The sequence below is a fragment of the Apteryx mantelli genome, chromosome 4 (genome assembly GCF_036417845.1).
Source record: "Apteryx mantelli isolate bAptMan1 chromosome 4, bAptMan1.hap1, whole genome shotgun sequence".
In the NCBI taxonomy this organism is placed as follows: Eukaryota; Metazoa; Chordata; class Aves; order Apterygiformes; family Apterygidae; genus Apteryx; species Apteryx mantelli.
Window position 1 is genome coordinate 65,525,698 of NC_089981.1, and position 15,798 is coordinate 65,541,495.

Sequence of the window (15,798 nt, forward strand, 5' to 3'; positions counted from 1 at the left end):
AGTCCGGAGCTACAATGAAAAGCCCTCTGCTAAAGGCTGTACAAAATGTTGCTCTCAGATAATTACAGTAACTATATTAATGGTACTTGCTCCAAAACAGGCAAGTTTAAGAACCTAACTTCCCCTCAAATGGTCTAAAAACTTCTGACTATGTAATCCTCATATCTCACAATATCTGTGGTCTACACTCAGCAGACTTGGCACTGACTGTACCGTGCAGCCAAGAACTTGACTGTCAACAGTGTGTCTCTCCAGCTGAAAACTGCCAGGTGCAGAAAGACCTGTTTTTAGTGATGCTTTAACAGTGCTGAAATACAACTTTCAGTCTATACCAACTATACCTGTTTTGAGTATCTACTTAGAAGCTTGTGTTGACAAGGCATAGTGAACAAAGATCAACTTGGTAACGCTGATGAAGCTTTTGAATTCTTTTTGCTGGCAATGCTGACCACGCTATGGGGTAGAGTTGGATCCTAGGATAATCAAGTCATAGCTGTTGCCATTAAAAGAGGGTTAAGTAGCAACATAAGCTAAATGCCTAAGTATTCTACAGAGCAAAAAGGGAACAGGTGGTCAAGCACTACATATATGTGAACAGCTTTACTACAGTGGCTTGTATTTTAAACTAAGTAACTGTGATGTAAGAACCCAGATATGGTATAGACAATAAATAGCTTCAAGTCATATCATTGACTATCAAAGTAACTTCTTCTGGCCAAGTGCAGTTGCCATTACCAATTACATTTGCCTAAACTCCAAAAACGCATGTTCCAAGAAACTTTGTACCCAAAACGTACATAGGACAAGCAGACAGATACAAACAATAGTAAGCTGAGAGCTTGAGTTCAAATCAAGCAGGGGATCTATAATCTATAGGCTTCCCTGAGAATTCTTTATTAAAGCCTTGCCAAACAGGCTGTACACACACAGCCACCATATCCTGGGTTATGCCAGAATTCAGAATTCTGATTTATGTGAGACCTTCCTTATTTGTAGATATAAAAAGATTAAAAGTGCAATAAAAAGCAATGTTAGGCAGCCAGAAGCAGCATTTAGTTAGTATTCGCAACTGTAAAATTGTTCACTAACAACGGCTCTTATCTTCAGAAGAGGCCATTTTTTGTTTGGGGTATTCACCTGAGTATAGTGGCAATTCTAGTATTATGGGGCAGAAACTTCTTATTATTTACTTAAAGTGCACAAAAATTAAGTATGCTTATCACTAACAGTTCAGACCTGCTGTAATCCATTCGAATATGAAAAAAGTTATTTTATTACATGTATAAGTTATGCATATGGAAACAGGTATGTTACATGTCTTGGGATTTACCATTAGGACTCTCTCAATGTATGTAAAAACAGTTAAAGTTCAAATGTAGCAACTAAGGAAGTGAGTGAGGTGTCTCAAGGGTATTTTGATATGCTATTAAAGATAATACAATGGGATTCACATACACAGAAAAAAAATCTTGAGTTATTGCGTGGTACTGGGCGATTTCTACTGACTAAAACAGGTAGAACACTCAGACAGTCAAAGATATGTTTAACCAGACTTGTGAATTCAAAATCTCACAGAAATCATGAATCATTTTTCTGATTAAGAGAAACCAGGGAAAGGTAGGAAGACAAAGAACAGATGTGCATTAGTCACAATAACATAAATGTTGTTCAAAAACATAGCATTGTGGAGCTATTTAACTCCAGAAGGACTAGATTTGATGCACTCAGTTCCTCTCTAGCATCTGATTCAAAAATATTTATCATTATGGAAAGCATCTGACATATTTAAAATTTAACAAACCAAGACAAAAGAGGCATGAAGCAGACAGTGCTGCTTCAATGTTACAAAACACTATCAGAAGTGGGAAGACACTACAGCTACTCAAGAAGACAATCACTAAGAGAAAAAATTATTGGGAAGAACAAGGCGGCTATTTTATGAACTGTAGATATGACAAGTGGAAGAATTTAGAAAATGATCTCAGGAAGTGGAAAAATAAAGTGAATAAAGGAGAAATAATTCAGTACATAGGGATAAAGAATTCCAATATGCTTCTAGCATTAGGCTAACAGGGAATCATCTTCAAAGAGAGCAAACAGTCCCAGTACTCACACTATTTCACTTTAAGCAAGAGATAAGAGAACATATATTTTGTATCAGAAGATGCAAAGAGTTCTCCTCCATTAATTTTCCGATTACTAAAATACCACAGTTTGCATGGTATACTGTTTTATGGAGCACACAGTAGAGATAACCAGTCTTTACATTTGACCTTCTGTTTTTCAAATAGTTTTTCTACTAGGAATTTATTCCTTCAAAGGAAGGACTTTTCAGATGTCCCTCAAAGATAATAAACTTTGTATGTATCAACATGCAATCCAGCTTATCTGCACATCTCACTGACACAGTCACTTCTTAGTGTCTCAAGAGCATCAAAATACCTCCAGCCCATCAGCCTGTTAATCGGCCACTATTTCATACAGTAATGAGTAGCCTGAGGAAGCAAGCCATAACATGCTATGCTCTCCCCCAGAAAGAGGGCAAGAGCACTACTGGTCTCCAGGATGCTGTGTTCCCAAAAGATTTTTGCCCAAGATAGAGATGCATACTGTGACCTGTGGTTTCCACACAGAGTACCTGCAGGGGCTGCCAGTGAAGAAAAGTGAAAACAAACAAGTAGCTTCTGGAAAACCCTACAAGCAGAATCTTTGTTAGATGTATCTTTACCAGTGACTTAAGCCATACCTTGCCAACTAAAGCAGGAATGTTCATGGAGTTGGTTGCAAACCCCATCCCATATGCCATTGCAGATTCCACACCTAGGAATCTGGCAATCAGCTTTTCCAGCTCCTCATGTTTGTCCAAGTTTCCTGCATATAAAATAAATAAGAAATTCAGAGTGAGGAGAAACTTCCCTTATTGCTGTATTCTACAAGAAGCTTTTTCAGCAACCAGGCTGTTCTTTGTTCAAAGTCCCATCAAAAAAAAATCTGAAAACATAATGAGTCAACTGCTATGCTAGATAAACTAAACCCAGCAAGTCAATTTATTTTCACTCAGGAAGAACTTCTTGATTGCTTAGACTAAAGTTCAAAAGCTGGAATAAGTAATGTTTAAAAGAAGCCAGAGGTCATTTTACAAACTTCGAAGCATACATTCTAGGAACATCCAATCTCACTCCAACTTACCCATCTCCTGCCTAGTGCTGCACACCCCAGCTCCATACTGGGACAGAACTTTAGCTGCTGCTTCTTGGCAAGCCCCAGTATTCTGTGCAAATCCAAGATAGTTGTAGGAACCCATATTAATAATGTCCTTTATCACTCTCCCAGTGTACCTGTATTAAAAAAAACAAAACAAACAGGTTAAGACACCAGTAATTGTAAAACCAGCTATACAAGAAGATTTCCTGTATTATTTCAGTTTCCTGGAAGATAATGCTGAAATGGTAGAAATCAACAAAACCAACCATTAAGGGTTTTTTTGGTAACGATTCTTACTATCAAACTGAAATAATCAGTGAAAAAGGTGTTCACCCCCTGTTGTGGTCTCAAACTGAGGATAGAAGCAAGTACCTACAACGGTTTACATTAAAAGGAGCATTTGCTATCATTCAATATTGCTTGAGACTTCTCAAACCATTTGTTGTTTCCCTGGCACGTTCCCCCTCCACGCAAGAAATATGCAGCTTTCTTTCCAATTACAAAATAAGATCTCTAGATCAATTAACTTGGCAGCCCTTCAAGCAGGATATCCTCTAACCACAGAAAGGAAACACATCTGGCACTGCTGTGCTAACAATACGTGACAAGGAGATTAAGGAAGAAGTTTAGCGGAAAAAAGTTCTGCTTATTATCTTGCATGTGAAAGTCAAGCAGAGACATGACTAGTTTCACCAAGTACCGTGGTGTAAACCTCTTCACATCAAACCTTGTGGTGTGTCAATCTCAATTTTTGACAATTCTTGTACTTGAATTTCTGTTGTCTCCACAGTCTATTTCAGTTCTGACTCAAAGCAATCATGCTAAGTTCAGTTTCAGGCAACAACATTTACTTCAAGTGCCAAGACTGATTCTAAAGCAGCTCAAAAAGTCACAAAAAGTCATGTCTTCCAAAGTATCTGCTCAAGGTTCTAGTCATCTCACACAGAAGTATTAATGCTGCTATAAGAGTGCCCATGAAATATTAACACAGTCAAGAGCACTGAAAAATATTAATACTCAAAAGATTGTATAAAAAATAATTATTTTGGTGGTCAGATGTGTTTCAAAACAGCAAAATTCATCAATTCATGTCTGTGGAAACCTCAAGCAAACATGATTCACAACTCCTTTAACCTTACAGCCTTCAATCTGCTCTTAGACACTCTTTATTTAAAGATAGTCGTTGGAAGCCTTTCTTCCAATATTGACTCACATGAATGTCCAGTTATAGTCATGGGAAACTCTCTCCATCATGTCCACTTTGGCCCCTGGCACACTGCAGATTGGTCTGTTCCAGCTGTCTCGAATGCGCATGTAGAGGTTTCTGGTGTAGAAATTTTCAAAGTCCTGGTACAATGGGACAAAGTCCTGAAACACATCAGAAGTACCCCAAGTAAAACGAAGGTGTATTCCCAGTTTGCTGTAATATAAGGAGAATGAGTTGTTTGTTGTATCAATGAGTGTAATTTACAGATGAGAAAACAGGAAAATAGAATAAAAAGTTAAGAGCTCTTCAGTCTCAAGTCCTGAAACAATTCCACCTAAAGTGTTTCTAGTCCAGTATTACTACTGCTGGAAGTTCATGCTAGTGCAAAATTGCTTGAAGGTGAGACAGCAGCAAAACTGAACAATGGGAACCTACTAGTGTAAAGTCTATCTGCCAAATGTGATTTTCAAACTTTTTCAAGTTGCAAATCTACCATGTCCCCAAGGCTTCCTCACTAGTAAGTGCCAATTCCTGTAGAACAAATATAAGCCTACTGAAAAACAGGCCACTTTTTCCTAGTTACTTTTCAGTCAAACCTTAAGTAATTCAAAGAATCTAAAAGCCATCAATCACAAACAGAAAAAAAAATCACTGCATTAGGTCATGCATCAAGTTAGAAAGTCTCAAAGGAGTCTGAAAAACAGGGGAAGGAGGTCTGAAAGCAATACAGAAGCCGAACTGAGAGCTCCTAGTGATGCAATGAGGCCTTTTCCTCTGAGCTCCAGACTAGGAGTTGGAATACCTGGGCTCTCTTTCCAGCTCTATTATCAACTTGATGGCTGACCTTATTGGGACATTTTAGGGTAGTCAAGAAGACCATCCATCCAGAAAATGGGCAGTGATCCTATTTGTCAAATGCATGGATGTATAGTCTTTGCAAGAGATCTGAATTCAACCTTCAGAGTTAAAGAGTTAAAAACAAGGGAATGCGCAATTGCTTTTTAGCATCAGACAGCATGCACTGCTTTACAGAATTACACAAAGAATTTGAAAACCAAGGTGCTTTGCCATTTTTTATTATATATAAGAAATGCATTTAATATAGCAGTATTAGTATTATCACAGAGGTTATCTGTAGAACAAATTTGTTTGTTCAGAATCCGAACAATTAAGCTACATTACAGCACCTCTCTTCTCTATGGTTTATCATCGCTTAAGTCCCACAGGATTTCTTTGTATGAGCATTTCCTGAATTCTAGCTTCCCTTCCTACATTTTCAGGAACACTAAGTGTCTGTCTTGAATGGATAACACAAGAATGTCAAACTAACTGTGACAGCAAGAACATTTGAGCACTGAAGAACATGTTTTTCTGGCCTAGTTACAATGTTCAGAAGTCATGAGATTTCCTTATTACTATTCAATTAGGAGGAAACTTGACATTCAGTAATGATAAGAATGCATAATACATCTGCTACTGTCACAAAAAATGCCTTTTTAATGATCTACAAAGAGAAAAAAATAGGATTTATGTCAAAGATAAGGGCCGGCCTAGCATTTCTTCTGTTTTTCCATAACAGAAATCAAAATATGGAAAGGGCATTTGATTTTTGGTGATGGGATAATAAGGAGAATATTCTTCTGACCAAATATTAGGGTACTTGATATTTGTACCACTGAGCCAAAGCTGGGAACATTTATGCCAGCTTTTAAATATTAATTTAAATAAATTGGCACTGACAAGCTTTTTCTTACAATGCTCAACTGGAGGAAGAGTATTTTTTTTGCCTTCCTATTTTAATGATTTAACAAAATTATCCTTTCAGTTTGGAATAAAAGAACTATCTAGGCCCATGCCTTTGCATCCTCTTACCTGAAGCCACACAGGAAAGATGGAACCCAAACACTGTAACTTCTAAGTAAACATATTTGCACCTAAATCCCCTTCTGATTAGCCTCTGCACAATGATGTGCCAAAAAGGCACAATCATATTCTTTTTTTACCATTTCATTTCAACTACAGAAAAACAAACCAAACCTAGCCAGGGATCTTTTCCAGGGAATCACAAGGATGTCCTTTCTCAGCAAAGAAAGGCAGCAGGAACAAGATTTCTATGAGCTAAACTGCACTGAGAGGCAATTATTTCTTCCACATTCTTTTATTTAAGTATAGCTTGGCCTTATTTCACACGTATGTACCATGTCTTCTCTAAAGGTCCTCTGTCAAGGAAGCTCAACAGGAGTAGTCAGTCAGCTAATACAAAGCTGTAATCCTCTAGACAATCATTGGTTTTCTGAAGTAGCTACACAGCTCTATCCTTCTTCAACTTCAGCATCTCACATTATCCCAGGCAGAAGGTGGTTACAAGACTGAATCACTAACAAGGGGGTTATACTCACAAAGGAGAAAAGCATCTTGGTATTGGCAAATGTATCTGAGATTTTCCTTTGCATATGAAGTTACACAGCTACTGTACTCTATTAGAAAGTGGTGATATGCATGAGTATTTGTAGCAGCTGTGTAATAAGACCATCCTAATCACAGAATCCAAGTAATTATCCACAAGTATCTGAAAGCTTCTCCTACAGCATTTTTAAGGAGGTGGGGCAAGTGAGAAGGTAAAAAAAATCCCTGACACATCAGAAAAATCAATGCTTGAGGGATTTGTACTTGTTAAGTTTAATTCGAGTCTACTGAGATATTTTTAACCATTTACAGTTCTTCTTAACCATCCTCGTATGAGAATTCAGCTTTGTGGGAGTTATTCAAGTGCATTAGCTATGTGACCCAGGAAGTCAACTGAGACTTTAGCCAAGGTTCTTGGCTAGGAGAGGAGCCTGGAAATGAGTCATTGTACCAACTCAAGCAGGTATGCCTGGGCTGATACAGTCCAATCTCACCTCAGATTACTGATCAGATAGAGCATGTTTGATTTTGAAACGCAGTCTGACAAAGCAGGAAGAGGAACAAGCTCAACTAGTGAGATACAGATGATCACCCACAACAGGGTGACATCACCAAGAGATATAACACAAGTATCATAAGGAACCTTACAAGCCAACATCATAAATCTAAGTTTAAAGAGATTTAACTGTGAAATAGTTATCATAAGGACAAAGGTGTCTTACAGATCAACAGGAATTCAAGGAATATATTATGGATAAGGGAATTTTCTTACTATTTCATGTGGAGCCACAGTGCTGTGTTGCAAATGTCCTATCTGCACTGCTGGAAGCAATCACTGCTACGTTTAAATAGCCTTCAGAGGTTGTTATTATTTTTCTATCAAGTTCTCATCCTATTTCAGATCCAACATTCTTTCTAGCCATAACAAACTAAGAATATCAGCCTTAGATAGAACAACAGTTTGACTTGGAGAAAAAATATTCTGGGAGTAAGCTGATTCTTTGAACAGTATTCAAAGTGACCACCCAGTCAAACACTTGCAAAGGATATACTGTTTCCAAAAAAGGGAGCAAAAGCAATCTGTTCTTTCATCTAAATCCCTATGAACATGAAGCTAAGAAATCCTCAATAGCTTCATTCCTGCTTATTTAAAGCCAGAACACATCCCCCTACCAGTAAGGTGATGCAGAAACTTGAATACCAGTGATCTCCCAGAAGCCTGAAAGGCATAGCAATTTCAAGAAAGAGTGATATAAGGGAAAGAAAAAAATTTTCCCTTGGGGGTGCAGCAACTTAACACAGGTGATTTGGGAACCCAAGATTTCATCATACTGTAAATAAATACTAGTATAACAAGTGAAGGTCATAATGAACTTTGTAACCATTAGCTTGGGGCACAGTGACATGTAAATGCAGTAATTACGCTGCTTGTAGAGCCAAGTTTTCATGGCATTGCACCTAAGCTAACGAATGGTGTCATGAGCACCAGCAGTGCTTATCTGAAATTCATATAATGCGTTCCCTGATAATATAAAACTGACTCTGAATGGAAATCAAGTAGACAATTACAACAAATTTCAAGCTTCTAAAAGGAAGTAGAAAGACTAGTTCCATTTCACTGCTATGTGAGTCAGGAAAAAAAATGGAGCAACAACTATGTGTAGCCTTTATATCCTCAGTAGACCAATGATGAGCTATATAGATGCTAAAGACAGCATTGAACAAAAGACTGCAGGTTACTATCCCTAAAATACTTCTACAGCTGAATTCCTGTGAACAACTGTTTGAAGATCCCAGAACCTAGAAACATGTTCTAAATAGGCAAACGACTGAGCAGCAAGAGGTCCGTTAAAGAGTTAGGTCCCCATTTGGAGAGCTGCTTCTGTATACAGAATATAGAAGGTAATTAATATGCAAATGAGATTGGAAGAAAGGTAAAAACGTTCTTCATTCTGCCAATAAATCTGCAAAATCCACATCGTATTTTAACTACACTGCTACTGGGAAGGTTTGCACTAGGCATTGAATTAATTTGGGTAAGCATAAATTGATAGCAGGGTAATTGAAAATTGTTAATCTTGCCACTTATTCATGTCTAAAACAGACTGATAATGTTTCACAGAGGATATACTACACAACATAGGTTTCCAGGAAAAGTCCAGTTAGATATATTTTAAATGAAGCCAAAAACTGTCAAAAGACTACTTCCTGAAAATCAGCATCAGCACAGGCTGTCCCTTTTCATCCTTTTGTGTTCCATTGGTGGTGAATACTGTGTTTATCTAGAATCATTAACTCCAATGCACTGCTTGTAATAAATTTCAAGGACTTTACCTGCTGTCAGAGACAGCTCTGTATAATCCCATTGGAAAGTCTGCTCTTTAAATTAGTTTGGCCACTTTCATATTCTAGTTCTGGTGCACAGACTAAGACCACGCTGTTAAGTGACAAACAATTTGAAGAAGGATCTAAACAATTGCCCTCCAAAACGCACAAATACTGCTTTTTTTTTTTTTTTTTTTTAATACTGCACTCTGGACCTAAGTTTAGGCTATGCTTTTAACTGCAATTCCCTTCAGAAATACACCACAGAAAGTCCACATATTTCAATTCCATAACTTTTAGGACAAGTTCATTCAGCCCTTTATGAAATACTTGCACTATGTAATTCAGTTTTGCTCACAAAGCAGGTTGTTGTACACTATTCATCTACATAGCTACTTCCAATGCCTTTGCTTTGCGCTTTTCTCCTAAGTAATTTATGAACTACTTCAGAAAGCTAAAGCTAACCCTTTTGCTTGATATTTAAGAAAATCATAATTATCTGGCTGGCTGTTTAGAATTTGAAGAACAAAAATGTCACACAGAGGTCACAAACTGCCAGAGACTACTTCAGGGCAACTGCAGGGCTCCTCTGATTTACATGTATTAATAAAACAAGTACGAGTTTTAAGCCTTTTCTACAAACTAGTATCTATATTCTCCTCCCTAAAAGATCATTGGGCAGCCAGCAGCTGAAGAGATTCAAATATTTGAAAGCCATGAGAAACTGTTTTGAAAACAAGTCTTTGAGCACCCCCTTACACCAAAATAAAGCCTGGCTCCCACACTAGATATGCTACAATGCTCTCTCACTAATTCCTTTGCAGGCAAACAGAGCCTAAAACACTAAAATGTGAGCATAAGTACTGTATGTTCTAGACCTCATGTGATCACTTTTCTATTCTTCCTATATTGGAAACAGCTATTCCAATCTAAGCACTGAAAACATGATTTAAGGAAGTACATTAATCTGGGATTTCATCAACACCAAAACTTTTTTAAACAGGATTTTCTATTCTTCATTCTTATGCCATAATCACTGACCCACTTGTCACATTCCACAGCTAATAGAGCCTTCTGATAAAAAGCACTTCTTCCTAGATCCATCCACAAAGGTCCTACATACAAAATAAAGACAGAATACAAGTACCTCTTCCCTCCAAGCCATGCCCTGTTCAAAGTACTTCTGGCTGGACTCAAGCATTACTGACAAGCCATGACCAAAGGGTTTCAATTCATCTGCAAGTATAGCCAGGAGGTATACTTGTTAAACAAATGTCTTTCAGGGGAAGATGCAATATTAAAATTAGTTTATAAAAATTTTTGAGGCTAGTTGCCTTTTTAGAACTAGGGTGGTCAGGAGCTAAACAAACTCTGTGCTCCAGCGTGCAGTGTAACAGTATATGGAGAGTCTAATTTCAATACTGCAGTTCCAATTCGGCCTGAGGTCTTCCTTTTGCACGCCTTCATGTAAGTCATGACTGCTTTTACAGAAAAGGACTACCACAAGCAGTCTCACACCTTACATTGGTAACAGAACAAGTGTTTTTCAAAGGAACTGACAGAATCTGTGAAACATTGTGTAACAAAAATACAGGAACAACAGTTCAGAGCAATAGACCTAATTTGCTCCAACATTTCAGTTATTCATTTTCAATCCTCATTGCAAGTACCATGAGTACAGGCCAGTATTTCACCCTTTATTCCAATAACTAGTCTTGGTAGGTTTCTGCAGCCCTTTGACTGTTCCGATTCTTTTTTATATCAATTTCTGTTTTATACACAGAAAAATATGAAGAGGTCATATTCTCAGGTGACATAAACCAGAGCAGCTCAACTGAAATTAATGAACACAGCAGGTTACAAGTTAAGATTTAGCTAGAAATCCTTATTTGGATATTGTAACTATTAAAAGGGATCCAAAATTTTATTTCCTGATTCCAGAAGTCAGTTTTGGAAATAGTGTAAATTTAACTTCCTGCACTTCTAACTAATATAAAATATCTATTCTTCATTAAATTCCTATGAGGATGTTTCTATCCACTTGATGGTGCTTGCATAAAGAAGCTACTGTGAAATAATTTTAGGTATCAGTTTGCTGCATTAGCTAGTCTACTGTAATTTGACATGCACTTTAACCCAGTGCTGCCTCCAAAAGAAGCCATTCTTTCTTTTTTTTTTTTCTTTTCCCCTTCCTCTCCTTCCCACCCTCGGTCATTTGTTTGCATTCTTGAGCTGCCACGCCCCACTCCTTTTTCTGCAACTGCTTGCGTGGCTGTATGCAGAAAACAGCAACTGAATAACAACCAACCTTAAAGTTTTATAAGCCAGATCAGCTCCCCAGGGTGGCTGGGAAAAACAGAACCCCAATCAGCAAGAGTAAGCCAATTTACTCCACTTTTGGAGCAGAGCTCACTGGTATTTACACTGCACTAAGGGCTCACACTAAGAGTTAACAGGGAACAGCTACTGAGCTGCAAGTTTAGATGGTAGCTTTCTTCACAGTAATTCCTGTAGGGAATAAAGACCTCTAAAAATGGATTAAGACAATTGAAAATCAGGATTATCTACTCCAGAACAGTTTCTGGAGCAGGCAGGACTCTTCACCTTATTATTAATTATTCTTAATTAATAGCAGTGGGTCTGGAGTCAGTATGTCCAATTACTCACTGGCTAACCTACTAGTGTATTGGATGCCCTTTGAATTTAAAACATCCAGCCGTGCTCTGGTTCTCATTCACAAGCTTTTCTTTGCAAGTACCTGGGCTAGAGACTTAATAACATGCTTCCAATTCAAAACACAGACAGAGCTACCAGAACAGCATCAGACTGCCTCCCACTGCTGTCAAACTCAAACCAGATCCTTCGATGCATTTCTTTTGCTGATGATGCTGGCTTATGCATTCTCCCTCTCCCAAACCCTTGTTTCAGCAGCTGAGGCATCTCTCGGCATGTGGATGTAACTGTTGATGCAGCCTTGTGGTGAACCAGATCAGGGAACTGCTCTAATCCAGCAAAAAGAATTACTATTTTGTTTAACCACACAGTGGTACTAACATAACTAATGGGGCAGTTCAAATGCATGGGAAACAGTAAAAGAAAAAAAAAATTTTAATCAACACAGTGCTCCGCGAAGAAATGCCCAAACTACAGTCTCAGCCATATCATTTACCACTGAGCATTGATATTTCCCAGTGGTTACCTTCTGTTCCTCTCTTTCTGTTGCATTTTGACACTTCTCGATCTTCCATTGTCGCAGGAAATCTCGCAGGTATCCAAAGAGAGTGAGAACACCATAGCCTACGTAGGTCAGCACAGCAACCAGCATTGGTGTTTCTTCAAAGGCTTCATTGAAAGGCTTTTTGTATAATCCTCCATTGTGCACAATATGATGAATCTAAAGCAAAAGTTTGAAGAGAAGCAGTCATGAGATTTTCATTCAAGAAACATGGAACAGGCATTTCAGAGTAGTCCCTGGCATACTGTGACCTATTGCAAGCTTTGGATTCCCCCTGCCCTGTTCAAAGTACTTCTGGCTGGACTCAAGCGTTACTGACAAATACCATCAGCCTCTATATACATGGATGCTGCGAGAAAGACTTCTCACCCATCAAAGTTTCAACATAATGAAAGTCACAGTTACCAGTTCAGTGCAGCTTAACCCAACATTTCATTCAAGTTCCTTAGCTAGCTAAGTTATATAGATATCATTGCTAAGATCCAGGCCACCCCAAATGAAAAAATTGCCTGTCTCCTTCAACAGGAACCAGGTAGACAGAAATAACAGAACAGCGAGGCTCCCCAGACTCACTTCAGAAATAGAAGAAACAGAACTGAGGAATAATTTTACTAACCTAAACGTTGTATTATCAGGATCATGAAAACTGAAAAAGTAACTGGAAAATATCAAAGTATACTCAACTTTGGGAGCCTGTATTACTGTAGCAAAACAAGTATAATTTACATGTCTCCATAGCTTTAGCCTAAAGATGCTGCCATAAATACTGCACTCATACATGAGGTGGACGTGATGCCACAGACAAAAAAAGTCATTGTATACACACAGTCTGAACATTGCATACATGTTTGCACACAGAACAAGCAAGCCTTTCTGCACAAAATCCACAATAAAAGTCATCTTGTTACTTAAATACTTGCCAAAGGCTGATCAAGACTATCTCCTGAAGACAAGAACTTGACTAGTGGTATAATACACATGCATGCCCTCCTCAAGCACGATTCCTGTAATGCGTAATATTTGTGACTATTGAAGAAAAACTTCTGCAGCTACAAGGCAAGAGCTCACTCAACATAATTTTGGGGGGGAAAAATGCCATAGTTTTAATTAGATCACTTATTCAAGGAAACTAAGTTAAAGGTCCAGATCTCAGAAGTCAGTGTATGAAAACAAAGAAACCCAACCATTAGATGCAAATTGCTATCTGTATTCCTAAAACTTACAGAAGAGCTATTTATGTGTGTGAAAGAACAAAGACCAAGACAACCCCCCTATCTCTAACATCAAAAGAAACAACAAGTCTTACTGCTTTCAGGATTAGATTAACTTTTGCCAATATTCTCTGGCTTACAAAAAGGAGTACATACTAGGCAATTTAAGTAGATTAAGACTACCTTTTGGCATTCGGTTTCTGCTACACTCTGGTATCCAAGTATATTATGAAGGATGTTGCCAGATGTGCATGGGAGTAACTTGAAAATAAGCAGGAAACCAAGATAACATTCTTCAGTAAACGCCTATATTAATAATAACACCACCCTGAAACATGGGCTAGGACAAGGACACATTTAGGATGTTGCTCAATTTTCACTGCAGTTCATAGCCAGATACAATACGAAACATATTTTTTAAATATTCTACTCAGCAAAGAAACATCAACTCCTAGGAAAGAGGTTGATCCTAAGCACATCAAGAAGGACAATAACTAATAATTACTGAGGGAGTGGGGGCTGGCAGACGGAGCAAAACAAGTTTTTCTCTCATAACACCCATGCTGTCATCTCAAGAGAGATCAAAAAGGAAGCCAGAGCTGTACTAACTTATATAACAGTTGATGAATCAATAAACAAAGCACACATGCTTGCCTTACCAGACACTGAATTATATGGAAACAGATGCCAGAGAAATTCTGTTATTTCAAGGCTGGCATTAATATCTCGAAAATAATTTTGGGGGGAGCGAGGGTTTGTTCTCAGGATAAAACTATGCTATAGCTATATAGTCACTAATTGAGTACAAACTGCAACACCACCCTCTCACAGCTATTCATTTCCATCTCTGCCCTTCTGCCAGCACAAGCACCCAGGTAGCTGCACAGCAAAATAAAGTTTCAACCAGAGCGGTTCCTCGATTTGGTCATGATACAGCTGTGCAGACATAAGAATCACTCAAGCAGGCAGACAAAACAGTAAAGGCAGAGTGGGATCATCTCTTTGAGCAGCAGCATGTACTCATGCCATGTGTCAATAACTAACTTGCAGTGCTTTGAGGCTAGTTTTAGGACCGGAGTAGTTTTAAGAACATACTGACTGCAGCAATGGCTTAAGTTAGAAAATTACTGTGCTTTGGAACAGGAGTATGAGCACTTGGTTACCACATCTCAGCTGAGAGTATAGCAATTTAAAACTTTAACCAAGTTTAACCACAGTTTCATATTATGTTTTCTTCAGGAACGGTGCCAAGCAAAGGAACTCCCCCTCTTTCCCACTCACTCCCACTTTGAGCCATCTGCATTACCCTTTGGCTTGTACAACTAAAGTTAATCTGATTTTCAGCATAGCACCCCTCCAATACTGAATGGATCCAGGTTGGAAACATAACAACTTCCAGAAGGTTATTTATTATTTTTCTGATAGTCTTTACAGCACAGCTCCACAATCTCATGCCATATCTCTCGGCAAACAAGAATCAGCAGCTGTGGGGAGGGAGTAAGGATGGAAGAAGCATGACAGTCAGCAGACTGGTGAGCCCACACTGCAAGGAAAAACCATGAGAGCTTTCTCTTCTCTTTTACTCTTAGGATTGCTTAACTGTATCACCATGACTCCAATTCATGATACTGTAGAATTTTATTGCATCCAAAACTGAGAAAGATCATGCACAAAAGGCCCGAGTTGCTACAATTTCACAGCTTGATGTACTAAAGTAAACTGAAATTTATGTTTTCACACTGATAGATCAGGCTGTGAATAGCACCAACTCAGGAGCAGATATCCTACATATCTATTGCCTGTAGCTGTCTTCTAGTAGCAGATTGCTGGATGAGCAGACAGACAGCTGGTAGTGGTAACTTCTCAAATCACCCAGCATCTAATCAATAGAGATCACATCACATCTTTTAATATCTTTTCCAGGTAACTGAAAGTTTACCTGGAAGAGATGGAATGATACATTCCAAGGGTGTGGGTCTGAGGTTAACTAATATCTAAGTATACCTTTTTGAAAAAATACATATATATCTACATGCAGTCTTAATCAGAAAATAATCAAAGTATACTAATTTTTGAGGTCTTTAGAGAAGCCTCTGCTCATGACAAATCCTATACCAGAGCAAAAACTGAACATATTATTCCACATTGTCAAAACCAACATTTCACTATGAAAGGCCCTTTCAGGAATTTCCATATTGATCCAGCACATA

The 15,798-nt window shown here is 38.2% G+C and overlaps 1 protein-coding gene across 3 annotated transcripts in view; it reads right to left on the bottom strand.

The window, feature by feature from the left end:
• The window catches only part of SPTLC2 (serine palmitoyltransferase long chain base subunit 2), a 74,947-nt gene that overhangs the window by 50,944 nt on the left and 8,205 nt on the right, over nt 1-15,798 (bottom strand). For all 3 annotated transcript variants that reach the window (XM_067296875.1, XM_013940600.2, XM_067296876.1), the window contains exons 2-5: nt 12,342-12,536; nt 4,418-4,572; nt 3,190-3,338; nt 2,747-2,871 (exon numbers count right to left, since the gene is read on the bottom strand). In XM_067296875.1, coding sequence (XP_067152976.1) covers nt 2,747-2,871; nt 3,190-3,338; nt 4,418-4,572; nt 12,342-12,536 — 624 coding nt within the window. The remainder of the gene's footprint in view (nt 1-2,746; nt 2,872-3,189; nt 3,339-4,417; nt 4,573-12,341; nt 12,537-15,798) is intronic.